General features: G+C 39.5%; 1 protein-coding gene across 3 annotated transcripts in view; it reads left to right on the top strand.

Moving 5' to 3' along the window:
* LOC113169685 (spectrin beta chain, non-erythrocytic 1) overlaps positions 1-21,399 on the top strand; it is a 42,629-nt gene that overhangs the window by 15,042 nt on the left and 6,188 nt on the right. For 2 of the 3 annotated variants that reach the window (XM_026371281.1, XM_026371283.1), the window contains exons 3-28: positions 10,107-10,258; positions 10,515-10,688; positions 11,017-11,108; positions 11,214-11,294; positions 11,996-12,111; positions 12,390-12,502; positions 12,714-12,901; positions 13,018-13,135; positions 13,371-13,529; positions 13,647-13,949; positions 15,098-15,251; positions 15,387-15,781; positions 15,894-16,157; positions 16,240-16,451; positions 16,667-16,804; positions 16,917-17,136; positions 17,276-17,812; positions 18,481-18,683; positions 18,795-18,885; positions 19,051-19,197; positions 19,490-19,753; positions 20,008-20,232; positions 20,343-20,432; positions 20,583-20,861; positions 20,948-21,078; positions 21,178-21,382. In XM_026371281.1, the coding sequence (XP_026227066.1) occupies positions 10,107-10,258; positions 10,515-10,688; positions 11,017-11,108; positions 11,214-11,294; positions 11,996-12,111; positions 12,390-12,502; positions 12,714-12,901; positions 13,018-13,135; positions 13,371-13,529; positions 13,647-13,949; positions 15,098-15,251; positions 15,387-15,781; positions 15,894-16,157; positions 16,240-16,451; positions 16,667-16,804; positions 16,917-17,136; positions 17,276-17,812; positions 18,481-18,683; positions 18,795-18,885; positions 19,051-19,197; positions 19,490-19,753; positions 20,008-20,232; positions 20,343-20,432; positions 20,583-20,861; positions 20,948-21,078; positions 21,178-21,382 (5,051 nt within the window). Of the gene's footprint in view, positions 1-349; positions 936-10,106; positions 10,259-10,514; positions 10,689-11,016; positions 11,109-11,213; positions 11,295-11,995; positions 12,112-12,389; positions 12,503-12,713; positions 12,902-13,017; positions 13,136-13,370; positions 13,530-13,646; positions 13,950-15,097; positions 15,252-15,386; positions 15,782-15,893; positions 16,158-16,239; positions 16,452-16,666; positions 16,805-16,916; positions 17,137-17,275; positions 17,813-18,480; positions 18,684-18,794; positions 18,886-19,050; positions 19,198-19,489; positions 19,754-20,007; positions 20,233-20,342; positions 20,433-20,582; positions 20,862-20,947; positions 21,079-21,177; positions 21,383-21,399 lie in introns of those variants that run through there. The other variant, XM_026371282.1, reaches the window with a different exon arrangement.

The raw sequence follows: 21,399 nt of genomic DNA, 5'->3' as shown, positions 1-21,399 counted from the left end.
GTTTTAACGCCCTATGATAAGGGAAGACCCCATCAACCGTGTAGGGGAGCTCAAATGTTTTCTTAATGGGTCATAGAAGTAAAAAGGAATCGCACAGCGAGACAACAAGATAAGGCGATGCAATCTGATGGGGTCCTTCTTGATGCACCTTCTTGGCAGGCCACACCCAAATGCTCCCTGGTATTAAGTTGGAGTTGAATAATCCGCCTCAAGCTACACTGAGCAAAGAACTCTAATGGTTTAGTCCACCTCTACCCCACCTCCCTCTCCTCATCCTTCCACTGTGTTCTTACTGCTCCTCCCTCAAACACACCTTATGCAAATCACAATTTTCAGAAGGCACAGCAGCTTTTGTTTACACAGCTATCCGACCTTGGCCAGTTAGCCTGCTCTGCTGTGCTCTGCTCTTGTAAGCACGGTTGAGAGCTAGGAGGAAAGGAATAGTCGAGGGAGCACACCCAAAGTTTTTACCCTGCTCAGAGGCGAACAACTGTGGTGAAATTCTTCACAGGAAGACGTGAAACAATGCAATATTTTGTTAATTTTTTTAATGATTCTTTGAAAAAATTCTTCACCCTTGCACTCATAGTTTTTTCATTGGACAAGTTGGGACAGTTGTGCTTAAATAAGGCACAGCACTGAAGGACTCTAGAAGATAAGGACAAACAAAGGCATTTTGGACATACAAAACTTTTATCTTCTGGAAAACCACATAAAAGATTTGATACATTTTAGTCAGAAAGGTTGGTTTTGCTGTGCTATGCAGGAACATTTTCATTTGTTCTTTGTCTGAGAGAATTACTTGGGAGAGAGATAAGGAAAGAAGGCCATGGAGTGGGACCACAGGGACAGGGAGCCCTGCTTGTCCCCAGCAGCATTTGTCAATCAGGTGCAATATTCTAACATCCTGGAAGGACGATTTAAACAGCTACAAGGTAAGAGGCATACTGACCACTTTATTTGGTTGGAAGAGAAATTTCACGCCATTTGAAGTTTGTAATACATGTTTACCTAAGTGTTTACCTTTAACACATATCCTGTCTTTTGTTGAACAGGAAATATTTAATAGTGTTATATTAAGTCTCCAAATAGTTCAGATTGAACATACTCCTAAATTAGGGTATTATTTCAAAGCTTAATGTTTAGAGAGTCCAGGAGAGCCATAGTAGTCACAGTAGGCTTCAGCTCAACTCTAAATCAGGCAGGCAGTCTGGTACCTGATCATGAGGCCACCTGTCCTTTCTTATCTCATTACAATGCGCGGCTCTGTCTTGGCAAAAGCTTGTGAGGTCTGTGAGTATTGCACACAGAAATCACAGAGACCATTGATTATGACACAGTACTTCGGAAATGACATGGTAACTGAAGTGCTGACATGATCTACAATTTACAGGACTCTTCCTCCTAACAGTTTTGAATCATTTTAGGAGAATCTTGCAACTCTCCAAACCTGTTAGTTTCCTAACTAACAACCATAATGCTTGTCATAAACTGGAGTAAAAGGTGGTGTGACATTTGTTATTCTGTGAAGGTTTTTTGCTTGATCTATTAAATTATTAGGATCTATTATCATATAGCCTGTTACTTTGAGATCTCTGCCCCTTTGTCACAGGCCACGAGGGAAAATATTTGCGGTAGCTGTGTGTATGTGTATAATTGTCTATACGTACAAAACCAGCATGTCAGTGGGTGTGCATCAAGATCAGTGTTTTGCTAGCTTCCGGTCCCAGCTGTCTGCCACCGAGAGCTGTTTCACCTCCCATTTTAAAATAATGTTTATGCTACTAGGGAAAGTTTGGTCACCTGAAAATATATGTATGTACTATATGCCCAGCATATGCTTTTTGAGTTATATCTGGTTTAAAAAAGAGTTTAGACTTCCACAGTAATGGAAGGAGTGCTCTTAAGTGGAGGTAAAATACACAGCAGAGATTTTACCTTTTACCTCAAAGAAAAGTAGAAAATTTACATTACTGTTAGTCAACCATGCAGCATCACAGACAAAGAAGCCAAGAGTGCATACCTACAATTCTTTTTTAACTCTTCAGGCAAAAAAAAAAAACTCGCTGTGTAATTTTAGGTGTTAAATTTACAAAACTAGGGCTGATTTATTCATACCTCCCTGAAATGAGAATAAATTCAGGAACTCTGATGATGAATATTCTTTATCGATATTATCTAAATGTCAACCGCACATAAAGTTGAGTAGGAAATTGATATTATTTATTTAGTTTGCCACCTCTGTGCATGGATATGTTCTGGACAGAGTTTGCTGTAAATATACTTAGGCGCTTACAGACTGATACGCACAAACACGTTTTGGCAACACCCACGTGTATTTCCAGTTTGACTACCCTTGAGGCTCGTCCTTTTTGTCACACTCAAACCATGACAGAATGATGAAGCAGAAGATATGCACCTACATAGTTTGGTCTCACTACAGCACAACTTCACACATCTAAGAGCATTCTTTAAATCAAACACTGGACCACTGGGTTAAATTAAAGTAAGACAAAAATTGTCTTTTTGCCATGGAACAAACTATACTGACAGATAAAGCTGGGAGAGCTGCTTTTATTATTTATTTTTTGGCCCTGACATTATACTTTAAGCCATAAAATCATTCACAACCAGTAAAGTGCTAAAATAAATGCATTTTGTTTGCTCTGATGTCTTACTTCATAAATAAATACGTGTTAATTTTCGTTAGTTGGGTTACAGTTTAGTCAAGGAGTCACTTGCCTAGCTATATGACCACAACCTCAACTGCTATGAATTTTAGTGTGCAAGGTCACTTTGCAGGCTTTATAAGTATTACATTATTTAAATAGTCAGTACTTTGACACAGCTGGAAGTGTTTGTTTTTTGTTTTGTTTTTTTAAACAAATTGATTTCTTCAGATCTTAGTGAGAACTCTGACTTTAGTGGCCTCCAGCTGTTACTCAGTCACAATTATTTGATGGGAGTTTTACCAACACAGCCCTTATCCCTTAACAATCACAACTACGTTTATGCCCAAACCTAAATGTAAACTTGATTCTAACCTCATCCCAAAAACCAAGCCTTTGACCTAATCCTAACCTTTGAAGTTGAATGAACCAGCAAAAATATCATCACAATGTATGTAACCTTCAACAGTCTAAAATCTGTTCACACAAACTTAAAACAACATATACAGTGGCAAAAACGAACATGTGAACCTTTTGAAATTTCATGGTTTTCTGCATTCATTTGTCATAAAATGTGATCTTTATTGAGAGCAACCATAACAAGCTCACATTGCGAGTGGAAAAAGTATGTGACCCCTTTGAATGATGACCTCAAAAAAGCTAATTATACCAGGTGTTAGAATAAGTTAAGAAAATGAGTTTGAAGATATGCACTACTTCGACTGACAAAAAACCCTCAAACCATTTGAGTTTGTTCCGCACAAGAAGAATATGCTTATATGAGCCATACCTCACCAAAGGAGCTTTCAGAGAATCTACAATCAATAATTGCCGATTTACATAAAGATGGAAAGGTTTACAAAGTGATGTCAAAGACTTTAGAAATTCACCAGTCAACAGTTAAACAAAGAATCAACAAATGGACACTTGGGACAATTTGGGACTGTGGCTACTCTACCAAGAAGTGGACAATCAGTCAAAATGACCCCAAGAGCACAACAAACACTTTGAGGTAAAGAAACAACCCCAAGTGACAGCCAAAGATTTGAAGGCATCATTGAAACTGGCTAACATCTGTGTTCATGAGTCTACAGTATGTAAAACATTGAACAAGCAGGGTGTCTATGGCAGGACAAGGGAAGCTGCTGCTTACTAAAAAGATCATTGCTGAATGCCTGAAGTTTGCCAAAGAGCACATTGACACTCCACAGTGTTATTGGCAAAATGTCAACCAGTTATTTATTTTAAGGGTTCACATAATTTGTCCACTAGCACTATGAGGTTTTTATGGTTGTTCTCAATAAAGATCAGACTGTTTTGTGTTATTATTTTAGACACATATATTTGTTGATACTCTTGACTTAGATGAAGATCAGAGCACATTCTATGACAAATGCATAGAATGCAAACTAATGCAGATAACCATGAAATTCCAAAAAGTAACATACTTGTTCTTGGCACTGTATGTACTTGTTTCTTCTGAAAGCTTAAAAGTAATTATTGTCTTGTCGACATCTTTTGTGTCCAGATGTTGTGGCTGAGGGTTGCCTGTTTCTGTCTTTTCTCATGGGGATGGCCTTCGCTCGCCCTTTTTCTCCCCTATCAGCTGCAGATGGCAGAGAAAGCCATCTTCAGTATTTTCACTTCTTTCACAAAGGGACAGAGGACAATACTGTAAGCGATACCTTTATCTTATACAGCTTTTGTCATTGTAGGAACAAACCTGTTAGACTTAGGCAAAACACATTGTTACCTCAAACTGTCTAAAGAGTAAAAATACCTCATGCCACATGTGGCAAGGCGTCAGTTTTACCACAGCTCTACTTTCAAAGTACTATGTAAAGGAAGGGCAGTTCCGCTTTTATAGGGAGAGAAATGTCAAAGCATGTGAATCTGCATGTGGTGTTTTGCTCACTTTGTTTTGCGCGCACACACTACTGCTTTACAGTTTTCTTTGGATATCATAAATAATTAATTACTGCATATCTGTAGACATGTAACATCAATGGGTACCACAAGATAATTTTCCACCTTGTATGGGAAAGTACCTTTAGACAATATAACACTACAATTTAAAATGTGTGCCTTAAATAGTTCTACTCTGTAACCACAGAGAGTAGAACACTTGAACTCAGTGGCTCAGAAATTGATTCCTAAACATTAGTATTTGTTTTAGTCACAGAGTTGGAATTCATGGTATGTTCTGTCAGACAATGTTCTGTCTGACTGCAGGCAATTAAAGCAGGCTCCCCCTGGTTGTTCTAGTTTTTCATATTAGTATACCAAGACAATACATTAGGGTTATAACCAAGGCAAGTACAAAACTTAAACTTCGGATTGTGGTTACATGTGTGTGTTGTACACCTTTTTAAAATATAAAACAAGTATTATATACTTTGTAAATAAATATTTTTATTTTAAAAAGTTAAATAGGAGCTGAGTCAGACTCCAACTCTTGAATGCCATTCTATTTAGCTTTTGGCAAAATACCATAATCTTGTGTGAGAATGCCTAAGAGAAGGTCATTAAATTAGACAGGTTGATAGAAAGACTTTAATCATTCTTTCTGAGCACAAGATGACCAGAGGCAATCATTACACAAGCCCAAGTTGGGTGAGGCAAAAGTAGACAGAGTTTAGGGCATTTCAGCCCAACCAGGAATGGCTAGGCAGGAGTACATGACCTGGGCAGGACTTGAGACAAAATGCAATTGTAAATGGTAATAATGATTACCAGCTGGCATGAAGCCAGAAGTATTGCTATTAGCTTTAGCTCTTTGTGAATATATAAGGGTAAGGGAATAAATGTGAGGGAAATAAAAAGTGGGCAAAATGTGAAGTGTGCATTTGTTGTCATTGTGTTCTTGCTCTGAAAAGCTATGTATGGATGCAGTCATTCCTTTTCCTCCATGCTGAAGTGATGCCACTGGGATCCCAACATGCAACACTGCAGATAGATGATCCTGTTGGGCTACATGTGTTTCTTGTCTGTCTTGGGAAGCACTTTGTAACATATGTTTAGAAAAGTGCTTTATAAATAGATTTATAATATAATTTAATTTATGTGGGCCTCATTGAGAAGACAGTGACCAACACAGAAAACATGCCTTCAGTAAGGACAATCAGAAGATTTCAGTCAGTCTCTGTATTTTTTTTATTCTTCTTTCATTAGTGCTTATGTTTGACATAATGATGGTCAAATAGGCGATTTCAGAAGTAGCAGATCATTGCGGTTTTACCAGGCCAGTGTCTGTGTATACAACAACACGCACCAACATTTTTGTCATTAAGGTGAACAGATTAATTTAGTTTTGACTACAGTGATGGGCCATGGTCTTTGGAGTTGTTGAGAGAAAATTGAATGTGAGTTTTAGTCTCTATTCAGCTTTTGTCAGATATGGTGAACATTTTGTATCTTTGTGCAGTACAAAGGCTTGCTGGACTAAGAAGATTGTTAGTGCTGCTGAAGGTTTTGTCTCAAGCTAGTTGCATTGTGGGACAGGACACGTTGTGTTTGACAAGATTCTGCCTCAGTTATATTGAAGACTGCTTGATTTAAGATTGATTTTAGATCAGGGAATCTCTCGTTTCTCTTTCTTTAACTTATAGACTATAAATAGAAAACAATTACAATATAGGAAACCAAAATCAAAATAGCCCATAGTCTTTGTTCGTTTGTATTAACCTTCATTGTCGTGTTCAGTCTTGAATTAATTTATTGAACCTTGAAAAGGGGACACTATTTAACACAATATTGCAGCACATGTCCAGATACCTATAAATGGCAATCTAAATATTAAATGTTAAAGCGTGGCTTTAGTGAAATGGTAGAGCTGCCTGTCTCAAACTGCCTGTGCTGCATGTGAGACTTCTTTTATCTTTATCATCAAACATTAGCCTATCACCCATATGCCACATAGACAGGATCAACCCTGGCAGCATATTTGCTCAGATTACCTGCAGATAATCATCATTATCAACAGTGCCTGAGTTTTTTGGGAGGTTACAGTAAAGATGAAAGCAGCACTAAGCTTAACCTTGGTGGCTTCAAAAATAGAGAGGACTGAGTGAGCCAATTTTCCACACTGCTCCTTACCCTGACATATATTTAAAGCTTACTACCAGAGACAGCCTTGTTTAAGGTGACTGGACATGCCCAAATATGCTTTTGAAAATGTTCAATAGAAAAAGTTAATCAATTGTTTTTCAACCTTGCACACAGACAGGCTCAAGAAGAGGCAGAATGTTAAAATCTGGGAAATGTGAATCGGAATACATTTAACATGTTTAACATGTTTTAACTGTAGAACAATCATGTCTATAGCTGTCTCTATAGTATATATTTGCGAGGATTTATGGCATATTAGAGAAGCTATTGCCTATGTTGTGCTGCATTACAGGAATAACAACAGACAAGACATGTCTGTTTCTTGTAGCTCCTGACTTTGAAATGTTAGGGTTAGGGTATATAGGGTATGCTTGGTGGGGGAAAAAAAAGGTAATTTAGTGGCATTTTTATTTAGGTCAAAAAAAGCTAAGATTATGCAAGATAAGTTAAACTATAAACTACTGTAGCTATTTATCACTGGACCTGTTTTCTGAAGCTCTCATTTTCCCATTCTTGTTTCTTGTGCTGTATGGAGTAATTGTGCAACAGTGTTGGCGGGCGCCGCAGGTATTTTGGATGATGTGAGACATCTGACAACACAGAAACCATAGTACCGGCTTACTTTCTTTTCTCTCCTTCCAGTCTTCAGGAACTCTTATAAAGAACCATGCCTTCTGTTAAGCATATGGTCTTGTAAGACATAATAAACTATTTTATGTGAATGTGCAAACATTGCAGTTGACATATCCTCCAATGCACTAACAAGCACAATCCACAAATGTCACTTTGTTAGAGAAAACAGCTGCACTAGCTTTGCCCTTATCTACCACAGCAGTAGCTGATGACAAATTAGTGTTTGCTTGCAATAATGAAAAAACATGTCAGACTGGTGTCTGTGTTTGTTCAGTAGCCTTGTTATTAGGAACAGAATACCAGCGGGGTAGCAGCAGTTCTTCTGTAGGACCTCTGGCCACTGCAGCCTCCTCAGTGTTGGGTGCTGTCACAACATGACCAAGTCTCAGGAGGAATGTACGCTCCTCCAGTAATCGACCTCTTATGGCTTAGTGAACAGCTTTCATGTTATTCATTAACTGAATAATCTGTTAGTGAGAAACAATGCAAGTATAGTCAGGTTTTGAAAGTTAGAATTAGATACTCCTACAGTTACAACTATCCTTGAGTTTAGGTAAACCAGAAAAAAGAACATACATCCAGGACACAAGGGCCAAAGACTGAAATAGCAGAGAAAAGGTTGTTCCTGGCTGAACAGTCATCACTGCCACCCACTTTGAAAGTTTACTTTTGTACTTAGGTCATTTTTAATTTGTAAATTGTTGTTAAATTTCTATATTAAAACTTAAGTTATATATCTATGCTGAATTTGGACTGTATCCGGGCCTTCTTCATGCTGCAAAAACATGTTGATGTTGATTTGTACTTTCACACTATTGGCTGTAATCTGTGTAATTTGTGCTGTCAAGCGAAGTAAGTATGCAGTGTATGTCTGCATAGTTTCAGATATTATCTCGTAGAAAAATAAGAAACACCCCAAGGTTCCACACACACAAATGTGACAATGTTTTTACCACAAGTGGTCTTATTCAAGGCAAGTCGAACAGTATTTTCAGACGTTTATGCACTTACATCTCAGACCTGGCATAATCAGTGACATCATCAGCAGTCCACACAGGTTTATCTAGGTCACTTGGAGCACACGAAATTAGATATTTCTTAGACCATTATATCCATCTCATATTACTGTGTTTGTTATATGCATTAGATCGAAGCACTGTTGAACTCTAATATTGTTCTTTTTCTTATGAGTGTGCCCCCTGATAGCAGTCCTACAGGTAGAGGTAGGATGAATTAAGAAGTGCAAGTTAAACACACAACGTACTTCTGCGGTACTGTGTGAGATATCCCTATTAGAATAACCACTTCTTCTATTAATGAGTGATGATTTTTGTATGGTGCAAAGACTTTCATTTAAAGGCACTAAGATGAACACAGGTGAAATTTATATTTCACCTGTGGCCTGTGGAAATCTCTATTTTAATCATGTACATTTACTATGATAGTCTTTAACTTTAAATTTTTTTTTTTTTACAAAATTTGCATTTGATTTCATCAGTTTGTGGTTACTATGTGTCTTACTTATTACAAAAGAGAACAGTTCTAGAGTCCGGACAGAGAGGAAGCATCTTCAGCTTGCAACAGGTCAAGCTTTATGTCCTGTGATATTACTCTGCTCTAGAACACTCTGTAATTTCAAAATGTGTTCTTTTTTTTAAGCTGACAGTTGGTTGAGTGGTTGATTGCTCAACATGCTGTCTTTGGTCACCTCAGATTGTTTACATCATGGCTTACTCCTTTGTAGAATGGTTGTGAAATATATATATATATATATACAGTATGTGTAGCTACAGTAGCTTATCGTCTGCATAGGTCACACTGTGTATATGTACAAATGGGTATTTCTAACTAGAGAAGTGATTACATTTTACTCAAACCATGCCACATTGGCTTTTGCATCAAATACATAAACGTGTTTGAATGACACAGGGAAGTTTTTAGCAATTAACTAAGCATGTTTTACATTTAGTCTTTTGGCAGATGCTTTTATCCAAAGCGACTTACAAGTGAGGTACAATGTCTTGTTTCAAAATATCTATAGTCAGAAAAGTGGAAACCTCTCACCAACTCATTAATACAGATAATCTGCTCATCTGATCCATTTTCTGTGTGCTTAAGGTTGTTTCTGTGTGGACTTGTGTTAGGTGCAGCGCAGCAAGTACAATGTTAGAAGAGTGTTTTCAAAAGGCAAGGAGACCTTGTGTCTAGGAAATGAGGTCACCTTGTTAGGTGGTGGAGCAGGATTAGCTTCTTACTCCCCTGGTCCATATGTCTGAGCTGCTGTTACAGCTTAATTTACCGTGATTCTTTTTTAGACCTGCTTTACTATAGTAACAATAAAAATGTTCTCTAAATGTCATTGTCCTTATGTACAATTTTTCATAGTCAAACTTTCCTCCTAGTAATAACCAATAAAAACTTTCAAGAAACTTTAGTAAGAAAAGTGGAAATCTCTTCCTAAGCTGTCAATAGAGTGATCCCTGAGGCTTAATTGCATAGTTTATCTCTGAAATGAACTGCTTAGGACAAGGGCTTAAGGTTTTTAAGGCTTTACTGTTACCTGTTTGTGCCCAGAATGATAAAAGGTGCAGACTACATTAATTCCTCGTTGGCATTTTAGTCTGTAGAGTTAGTTGTGATCTTGATGTAACGTAACTTCATTCCCTCTTTTTTTTTTTTTTTTTTGTTTGTTTGCAGATGAGCGTGAAGCAGTACAGAAGAAGACCTTCACTAAATGGGTGAATTCCCACTTAGGCAGAGTAACCTGTCGCATTGGGGACTTGTACACTGACCTACGAGATGGACGAATGCTTATCCGCCTTCTGGAAGTACTCTCAGGAGAACAGCTGGTTAGTATCATACAGAAACCACCCTTGCCCCAACCCTGCCCCAGGCGCTCTGCATGACCCTGACCATGTACCAGAAGCAAGGAGGAAGGAGAAATCATGTGCTAATTTTTTTTTTCTGTTTTAGTATGATTTACTTCACCTCTGACTTGAATTGCTTTTTCAGTTTGTGCACCCCGTTCCTCTTCATGTAAGCTACATTTCATCTGTTGAAAATTTTCAACCAAGCTCCTCTTTCTTTTTCTTATACTCCCCACAGCCAAAGCCCACTAAGGGACGCATGCGTATCCATTGTCTGGAGAATGTTGATAAAGCCCTGCAGTTTCTCAAGGAGCAAAAAGTGCATCTAGAAAACATGGGCTCACATGACATTGTGGATGGAAATCATCGTCTCACACTGGGTTTAATCTGGACCATTATCCTTCGCTTCCAGGTATTGTATACATAAATTGGCTGTGTGAAGCTTATTCTTGTGTCAGACCAGCTGCCACATTGCAAGCCAAAAGTGAGTTTAGCTTTGGGACATCAGGTCTCTACATGTTTCCTAGTCTATCCTAAGGCAAAAGGTTACTGGAATGTAATTTACAAGTAAATTCTTCATGTATTGGATTTAATCATGAACTTACTGTTCTACTTTTTTAACTCTTCTTTAAATTTGCTATAATATATAGATATATAATAAACTATATATATTATGATAGGAATTGATTGATTAGGAATTATGGGGCACAATTTTAACTAAATGAATGCTCTACTGACAGATCCAAGACATCAGTGTCGAGACAGAAGACAACAAAGAGAAAAAATCAGCCAAAGATGCCCTGCTGCTTTGGTGCCAAATGAAAACTGCTGGGTGAGAAAGGAGAGAGAGAGAATGACACAGGATAAATACTGCTATTAATTACTGATAAATGTTGCTGTGTTTAATGATTAATGACTTCTGATCTGGCCTCTGCAGATACCCCAATGTCAACATCCACAACTTCACTACCAGCTGGAGAGATGGTCTAGCGTTCAATGCCATTGTGCACAAACACAGGTCATTGACTTCTTGTACTACATGTTATCTACTATTTCGTAATGCAGAAACTGGTGCCTTTAAAACATATATTGTACTTATATAATAAATTTCAACAGGCCTTTTTTTAAATTGAGGATTTTATTGTGAAATTCTAAAAGGTGTCCATTATCTTAATTTTCTTTGCCTAATTACGAGCACCTGTTGCAGTATCATCATACTTCTCTGAGGGTGTTTCTGTCCCCTTTTCTATTTAGGTCTCCTTTTACTCCTCCCATCCTTTCAACAGTTGCAGCTAAAAGGGTGGAAATAAAATAGGGAGGAAGATGACCTAGATCGCAGAAATATTAACCCACTTATTTTCTATGACGAGTCATGCTTAGTATCTCACTTGCACACCCTGCTGGTAGTAGTGTCATCAATAGCTGGTGTTAAATTAATACATTAATTGAGGAGAGCATGCTTTGGACTACTGTAAAAGATTTCATGACCAGTGTACAGTTTGCCTAACCCATAGATGATAACTAAATCCAGTGGGTTATTTTATAAATTCTGGTCTGTAAACCAAGATGTATTGGAGTGGAGTACAAAATGTATTTTCTCTATACAACTAGGAGGAGATGCTATATGTCAACCTGCCTGCTTGCTATTCCCATAAAGTACACTCTGCCCTCTTTTGCAACCCGTCATTATTAAATCCATAATTCTCTGAACCTCTGCAGACCAGACCTGATTGAGTTTGACAACCTGAAGAGGTCTAATGCTCACTATAATCTTCAGAATGCCTTCAATGTGGCTGAGAAAGAACTTGGGCTTACAAAGCTTCTGGACCCAGAAGGTAAGTAGGATGCTGAGATACTAAGCTGATGCCTGTTTCACCTTAACAGTCTTAACAGACTGATGGGTGTTAAACTGTGGAGAATAACTGGAATTAAGTATAGCTTAGACAACACTACATCACATAGTAGCTGCAGCTGCAAATACATTGCCAAAAGCATGTCCAAAGATGATAGCACATTGGTTTCTGTTAAACTTTGAACTAGGGCTGTTTTCATTTTGTTTGTTAATTATCAGATACAAAAAGGACAGTGGTGTTTGTTTTTTTTTTTTTTTCAGATGTTAATGTTGATCAGCCTGATGAAAAGTCCATTATTACCTATGTGGCGACCTACTACCATTATTTCTCCAAGATGAAAGCCCTGGCAGTGGAGGGCAAACGAATTGGCAAGGTCAGCTCTTGTGGTGTGTGTGTGTTTGTGTGTGTTTGTGTGTGTTTGTGTGTGTTTGTGTGTGTTTGTGTGTGTTTGTGTGTTGTGTGTGTTGTGTGTGTGTGTGTGTGTGTGTGTGTGTGTGTGTAAAATTAAGTAAATAAGTAAGTAAAATTATTACATGTACATTGCCCACAGGTTGCCTTGATTCACAGATCTCTACTTGTTGCAGGTGCTGGACTATGCTATTGAGGCTGACCAGCTGATAGAAAAGTATGAGACCCTGGCCTCAGAGCTGCTGCAGTGGATTGAGCAGACTATAGTCACGCTCAATGATCGCCAGCTGGCTAACTCGCTGAGTGCTGTACAGAATCAGCTCCAGGCTTTTAACTCCTACAGGACTGTGGAAAAACCTCCCAAGTTAGTAACAAACAGCTTTACAGCAAATTAATAAAACCCAGAGAACAACCAAATGCTTTGGACAAAAATGTGAAGCATTACAATATGTTAAATAGAGGTGCTGTTTGTCTCGACAGATTTACAGAGAAAGGAAACCTGGAAGTTCTTCTTTTTACTATCCAGAGCAAGATGAGAGCAAACAATCAGAAAGTTTATATGCCAAGAGAGGGAAAACTCATCTCTGACATCAATAAGGTACAGTTATTTATAGAAAGGGCTTTAAAATAGTCTTCAGTATAGAAATGAAATGTTATCAACATGTTAACTAAGCATATTGTTGCATGCTTTTGGTGATCGTGTTCAACTTTTGATAAACTTCAAAAGAATAATTTACAGTGTAGGTTGATGCACAAAATTGCCATCATAATAGATAATATTAAAATAAGCACCTAGATGGTAGATGTTACTAACTTCTTGGCTTTTGTGGTAGGCATGGGAGCGACTGGAAAAGGCAGAGCATGAACGTGAGCTGGCACTTAGAAATGAGCTAATTCGCCAGGAGAAGCTAGAGATGCTCGCTGCCCGTTTTGACCGCAAAGCAGCTATGCGAGAGACATGGCTGAGTGAGAACCAAAGACTGGTGTCTCAGGTAAACAAACAAAAAAAATAATACAACTGTTTGGCTTCAGATTCATTGTTGTTTCTGACATGAATACATGTAGTTATCCATAGTTTATAGTGGTAAGCTTATTTTCTCTATTATTAGGACAACTTTGGAACTGACTTGGGAGCAGTGGAAGCTGCCACCCGTAAACACGAGGCAATTGAGACAGACATTGGGGCATATTGGGAGCGAGTTGCTGCTGTGGAGGCTGTTGCTAAAGAGCTGGAAGCGGAGGGATACCATGATGTTCGGCGTATACTTGCACGAAGGGATAATGTGCTTCGGCTCTGGGAATACCTGAAAGAGCTTCTGGCTGCACGCAGAGAACGTTTGAATGCCCATCGTGACCTACAAAGACTGTTTCAAGAGATGCGCTATATCATGGACTGGATGGCGGACATGAAGGTATTGACCCACTCGACAAATAAAATGCCTACACTTTTTTTTTTTTTTTAATCACTCCTTGTTGAGTTGTCTGAGTTGTGTTGCCTTTCATTGCTGGTTTTAGAGAGGATAGCTAAGGATTCAGTATATGCCCTACTCCTTAAATGGTATAATCTGGTGACTCCATTCCTCCACACTGTTATATTAATTCATTTTGATTCTGCCAAAAATTCTGTTTTTTCCAAATGCAATTGTCTGATGGTCATGAACATGTTTTGATACCATTAAAGTAGTCTAATCTCCAGCTTGCAGTACCTCACTGCCGTTAAATGGTTAAACAAACGGTCTGCATCATTATTATGTTTATTCACCTCAGATGGTGCACATGTTAACTAGTAGAAATTATGCTGTTGGCATTGCTAGAAGTTTACGGTCTTTGTAGTTTGAAAAACACTGCATTAATATCAATTAATGCAGTGTCCTTAATGTCCATCCTTCTGCCTTGATTTTTGTTAGTAGTTTAATGTTAATCAATACATCAGTCACAGTCTATGATCTGTAAATACTGTTTGTCTGTTTAGAATTTATGTATACCTGTCTTCGGTGCCTCTAATCAAATGTCATGACTGCACACTACTCTCATCGGTCACATATGACTATTAAGCTTAAACAGCTCTATTTTCTGCTTTTGAGCTTTAACGTAAGTTGGCATTTGAGGTTTTCCTTGTATTTCTTGGAGAATTTGTGTCATTATATGTCTGATTTATCTGAAGATAGCTGTGGTGGAGATATACTGTAAATGCACTTGATTTGTGTGGGGTCGAGATGATTCATCCAGTTTGTAATGTTCAGTGGCAGCTGAGGTTGCACTGCTTATGTATCAGTGATTCAATCAAAAATTGCAATATAAAGTTAATAGAATGCTTTATACCATTTATTACTTGATTTAATTTGTTGCTTGTGTGTGTTTATAACACAAAATCCTGCTGTCATTTAATGGTCTTCTGCTCTAATGGCTTATGTTACAGCAATATTTTCTATGTAATCATCTGAGTACATTTCTGGCTACTGTCTTGCACAGGTTAATGTCCTTGTGGGTGCTGTTGCAAACAGTGTTTGTGTGTAGGTATATATTTATACTACTAGCCTATGTTCTGTGTCCATTTTAGAGTCGTCTGCAGTCTCAGGACAGTGGCAAACATTTGCATGATGTTCTAGACCTACTGCAGAAACATACACTGGTGGAGGCTGACATTTCAGGTCAAGCAGAGATGATCAAGGCAGTACAGGGAGCAGCAAATCGCTTCACTTCTTATGAACTTGGTAAGTCTTGAAACTTTTATTCTTTTTTTCTTTTTTCCTTTTTACCCATTCTCTGTACGGAATATGCGTCTTTATTCTGAAATATTTTTTCACAATATCTAAGTACCGTGTGTTGTTTGCTTTTCTTAATGCCAGCCTACAAACCATGTGAGCCAGGACTAGTTAGTGAAAAAGTTGATCTGCTGGGTCAAGCCTATGAGGAGCTTGGTCAGCTTGCTGGGCAACGCAGAGAGCGGCTAGAGGACTCCCGCCGACTGTGGCAGTTCCTGTGGGATCTTGGAGAGGAAGCAGCCTGGATCAGAGAGCAGGAGCAGATCCTGGCCAGTGGGGACTGTGGCCGTGACTTAACTTCTGCCCTTCACCTGCTCAGTAAACATGAGGCTTTCAGGGATGAGATGGCAGCCCGCTATGGCCCCCTGAGTAACAGCATTGCTGCCGGGGAAGCTTTAATTGAGGAGGGACACTTTGGAGCCCCGGAGGTCACAGAGAGGATTCAATCCATCCGTGAACAGTGGACACATCTGGAGGAGGTAGGTGGTGATCATGGTTCTTTGCATGTTTAACGGTTAGTCACACTATAAAGCCACTTTCTCACTTTAACTTGTTTACATTCAAATTCTACTTTTTCTCCCTGTTTTCCAGACAACTAAACTAAGAGAGCAAAGACTTAAGGAAACTGTGGCTCTGCACCAATTTCAAACTGATGCCAATGACATGGAGGCATGGATCATGGAAACATTTAGACAGGTGTCAAGTCAGGAGGTGGGCCATGATGAGTTCTCCACTCAAACTCTAGCTCGCAAACAGAGAGAGATTGAAGAGGAGATCCAGAGCCATCGCCCTCTCATTGACTCCCTGCATGAGCAGGCCCAAGCACTGCCCCAGGCCTATATACATTTCCCTGAGGTACGCATGTCCTGTTCTTCGTGTTTCTTCAATGATGATATGCTGTAAGTAGTACAAAATTATTGTTTACTGGTAACTGTAGGTGGATGGCCGCCTACCTGCTATTGAGCAGCGCTATGAAGAATTAGAGTCTCTGTCAGTAGCTCGACGTCAGGCTCTGGAAGGTGCCCTGGCCCTCTACCGTATGTTCAGTGAAGCTGATGCCTGCCAGCTCTGGGTGGAAGAAAAAGAGCAGTGGTTACATGGAATGGAGATTCCTACCAAGCTTGAGGACTTAGAGGTGGTGCAGCAGAGGTCAGTCTACAAGGAAACTGATGTTAAAAAATGTGAAGTAAATAAATATAAATCAACAACAATTCATATATCATCATCAATATAGTCCTAATGTTCTTGCAAGAAAGTATGCATAATGTCAGGTATTAAATAATTTTACTATGTATGTTACTATGTATGTGCGTATTTTCGGAATTAGTGAATTAATCATTTTTGTTTTGTTTTTATGTCTGCAGATTTGAGACACTGGAACCTGAGATGAACAATCTAAGCACCCGTGTCACAGATGTGAACCAGGTGGCAGAGCAGCTGCTGAGCTCTGATAACTGTAACAAAGACCAAATCCACCAGACACGAGACCAACTCAACAACAGGTCAGAGCTATTACATAAGGCCTAGTAAAACCCACTGCTTCAACAACATATAATTGTACTCAGTGAGGAGTGCGGTTAAGATTTTAAACTTTGCCTTTTGTGTTATGCCCAGATGGAAGGAGTTTGAACAATTGGCGGGTCAAAAGAAACAAGCCCTAGAGTCTGCCCTTAACATCCAGAACTACCACCTGGAGTGTAATGAAAGCCAAACTTGGATGAAGGAAAAGACCAAGGTGATTGAATCCACTCAGAGCCTGGGAAATGACCTGGCCGGAGTGATGGCACTGCAGCGCAAACTCACTGGCATGGAGAGGGACCTGGAAGCCATTCAGGTATGGAGAGATCACATGCAATATAATGAGAAGAGAAAAGCTACACGAGCAATCAATAATATGAAAATAGGGAAATAGTATGATAACCTGTGGAGTCTTACAGTCGTTCCTACATTAAATATCTTCTTTGTCTTTTCAGGGCAAATTGGATGATCTGAGAAAGGAGGCAGAGAAGCTGGCCAAGGAACATCCAGATCAGGCTGAGGAGATCCAAGGGCGCCTTGCAGAGATACAAGAAGTATGGGAAGAGTTGAATGCCACTATGAAGCGACGTGAGGAGTCACTGGGTGAAGCCAGCAAGCTGCAGGGCTTCTTAAGGGACCTGGATGACTTCCAGTCCTGGCTGTCCCGCACCCAGACAGCCGTAGCCTCAGAGGACATTCCCACTTCTCTGCCAGAGGCTGAGAGTTTGCTAGGCCAGCATGAGAGTATTAAGAATGAAGTGGATAACTATAAAGAGGACTATGAGAAGATGCGAGCAGTTGGTGAGGAGGTGACCCAAGGTCAGACAGATGCCCAGCACATGTTCTTGGCCCAGAGGCTCCAGGCTCTGGATACTGGCTGGCATGAGTTGCGTCAGATGTGGGAGAATCGGCACAGTCTTTTGGCCCAAGCATTTGACTTTCAGACTTTCTTGAGAGATGCAAAGCAGGCAGAGGCTTTCCTCAACAGCCAGGTTAGTGAGCTATGGCTTTACTGCAACAAAAACAAAATGTATCAGTACACTACAACCTTTTTGTCCTCAGTCTATATACCAGCAACCAGCGCCAAATTCAAAGCCAAATAACTGTGTTTACACTGATTATACAAAAATTTAAAATTAATTATTAATTCATTTGAAAATGTGTCTTTGATTATATAAAACTTCCACAAATATTTTTAAACTTAGTGTTTCCCCTATAGAAGTGTATAGTGTATCATTATGTGGGGGTTATTGCTTTGTTTACATTGGTCTGCAATTAGGTGTGTTCACACACCTTCTGAAAGGTGTAGAGTAACTGGGAGGACAAAAGGTAAAAAGCACAATAAGTCGGTCATAGGTCTATGTCTGTATGGCCTATGTCACTATATTTCTTCCATGCCATTTAATCCTATCATGGGTAAATAGAAAAAAGAGCAAGGATTCAAAGGCTAGCTGCAGCAAATTGATGGAATTAATGGAATTTGCAATGAGGGGCAGCTGTGAATAGGGTTTGTGTATGCATGGCAGCAGTTCTGTGTGGGCATGTTGGACTGCTAGTTTGAATTCTTAAATGTATCCCTAACTTGCAAGAAAACAGTAAGCTAATCAGTTAGATAATTGCAAATAAGAAATGTCTTAACATTTCATTCTTCTCTGTGTAGGAGTATGTGCTGTCCCACACAGAGATGCCCACCACTCTTCAGGGAGCAGAGGAGGCCATCAAGAAACATGAAGATTTCCTCACCACCACAGAGGCCAGTGAGGAGAAGATAATTGGTGTTGTGGAGGCTGGACGGCGCCTCATTAATGACTCTAATGCAAACTCTGATAAGATCCAGGAAAAAGTTGATTCCATCCAGGAAAGGTTAGAGCCAAAGTGTAAAAAAGGAAGAAAATATACATTCTAATGTACTTTTTCTTTTCAATTGGATGGTTAAGGAACTTTTTCTTTAACTATCTCTTCAATTTTCTTCAGGCATCTTAAAAACAAAGAGGCTGCAAATGAACTTCTGACAAAGCTTAAGGATAACCGTGAGCTTCAGCGCTTCCTCCAAGATGGACAGGAGGTAAAAATAACATTTCAAAATCAAAGGAAATAACAGCATAATGTATTAATGATTAAGAAATAAATATGTGACTTTGGACTGTTAGTAGTGAATATAAATGAGTTTTCATTGCAATCATGAGAAACAAGCTGATAATGTTCTGTAATGCTATCTTCTTTTCCATAGCTCACATTGTGGATCAATGAGAAGATGCTTACAGCACAGGACATGTCTTATGATGAGGCCAGAAATCTTCACAGCAAGTGGCAGAAACACCAGGCCTTCATGGCAGAGCTGGCCTCCAACAAAGACTGGCTAGACAAAATTGACAAGGTGTGATCATCATATATTACTATAAAATAAGGGGAAAGGGTAACTTAAATTTTTAGAACCAGGTTTCTTCTTTTTTTGTAATGATACATTATGTGTAGTACAAGGACTGTTGTTCCGTTTATGTAATTGTTGGAGTTAATTACTTTAATGTTTAAACTGATGAGCATGAGGATAGAAAGCATTTAATCATTTGAATTTTGTATGCAATAGGGACCATCTGCCTGTACCAATGTTGTCAAAACAGCTAGATTAATATTAATTAAAACTTGTTCTTGATTCCTTTCTCTAAAAGGAGGGTCAGGCACTGGTGGCAGAGAAACCAGAGCTGAAACCTGTTGTCCAGCAGACACTAGGGGACCTACAGCGTCAGTGGGAGGAGCTGGAGGGTACCACACAAACCAAAGCTCAGTGCTTGTTTGATGCTAACAGGGCAGAGCTCTTTACACAAAGCTGCTCCGCTCTGGATGTGTGGCTGAAAAACCTTGAGAGTCAACTGCAAAGTGATGACTATGGCAAAGATTTGACTAGCGTCAACATACTGCTCAACAAGCACCAGGTAGATGGTTATTGTATTACAGTGCTCTATCATTGCATATGAAACATAATCTATTAAGAGTAACTGTCAAAACACTGTGTGCAGGAATTAAATAATTTAATTTTAAATTAATGTTAACAATATTTTTAGATCCTGAACATGTTGAGTTGAGGGCATGTGGAGAAACTGACACAATCTGTTTAATTGAGATTTGGAGATTCCAAATGTCATAGCTTTTTGTTTTACCTTTTGTTTTATCTTTATTATCTATGTAGATGCTGGAGAACCAGATGGAGGTCAGAGAGAAGGAGGTGCAGTCACTCCAATCTCAAGCTCTGGCCTTGTCTCAGGAGGATGCTGGACAGGCTGATGTAGATGGTCTGCAAAAGTCTGTTATTGACAACTTTTCAAACATCCAGGAGCCTCTCAAACAGAGGAGACAGCAATTGCTTGCCTCCAAAGAAGCACATCAGTTCAACAGAGATCTGGAGGATGAAATTGTGAGTCTTATTGTCTGACTTCCTGCATGAATTTGAGGAGTGAGTGTGTGTTTTGGTTATATCCTGTTTTCCTTAATGCTTATATTTTATTCCTTTTGTTTTTTTCTCAGCTATGGGTGAAGGAGAGGATGCCCCTGGCGACTTCCACAGACCATGGGAAAGACCTACCTACTGTGCAGTTGCTAATCAAGAAAAACCAGGTACAGCAATGACAAAGGGTCAATGATGATGACTTATAATTGTTGTTGTCTTTACATTATTAAACATCTGTGTACAAAAGCAAGGAAAATGTAAAAGGTGGACTTTACAAGCCTGCCAGTAAAAGTACACCCTCTCTGTTTCGGAATCAGACATTGCAGAAGGAGATCCAGGGACACCAGCCACGCATTGATGATATTCACAGGCGGGGCAAAACTCAGAGCCAGGTAGATGGTGAGAGGCAGTGTGCCCTAGAGGAGCGCCTTGTTGAGCTAAAGGACCTCTGGGACCAGCTGATTGCTGAGACAGACAAGCGTCATGTCCGTCTAATAGAGGCTAATCGTGCTCAGCAGTTCTATGCTGATGCAGCAGAGGCGGAGGCCTGGATGGGAGAGCAAGAGCTACACATGATGTCAGAAGAAAAAGCCAAGGTAAATTGTGGAAAAAATAATAAGTTGGCGGAACTCTTTTTTAATGTTGTGTCTTAAGAAAACTTGAGGATTTATTTACATCTCAGGATGAGCAAAGTGCGCTGGTGATGGTCAAGAAGCATCAGATCCTGGAACAGGCACTTGAAGACTATGCCCAGACCATTCACCAGCTAGCCAACAGCAGCCGCCTCATGGTCACCAGTGAACATCCAGAGAGGTGAGAGAGCACAAGTAAATCTGAATGTTGTGAAAGTGCCTTAAAGATTGACACAAACAAACAACTGATCTGTGTTGCTTTTTATTTGTATTGTAACAGCGAGAGAATCACTTTACGGCAAGCCCAAGTTGACAAACTGTATGCAGGGCTGAAAGATCTCGCTGAGGAACGTCGTGGGCGGCTTCAGGAGAGACTGCGGCTGACCCAGCTGAAGCGGGAGGTGGATGACCTGGAGCAGTGGATTGCTGAGAGGGAGGTGGTTGCTGGTTCACATGAACTAGGACAGGACTATGAACATGTTACAGTGAGTTTTCTTTTCTC

The sequence above is a fragment of the Anabas testudineus genome, chromosome 14, assembly GCF_900324465.2.
Source record: "Anabas testudineus chromosome 14, fAnaTes1.2, whole genome shotgun sequence".
In the NCBI taxonomy this organism is placed as follows: Eukaryota; Metazoa; Chordata; class Actinopteri; order Anabantiformes; family Anabantidae; genus Anabas; species Anabas testudineus.
Note: the sequence above shows the minus strand (reverse complement) of the source record. Positions and strands in the feature narration are given on the sequence as shown.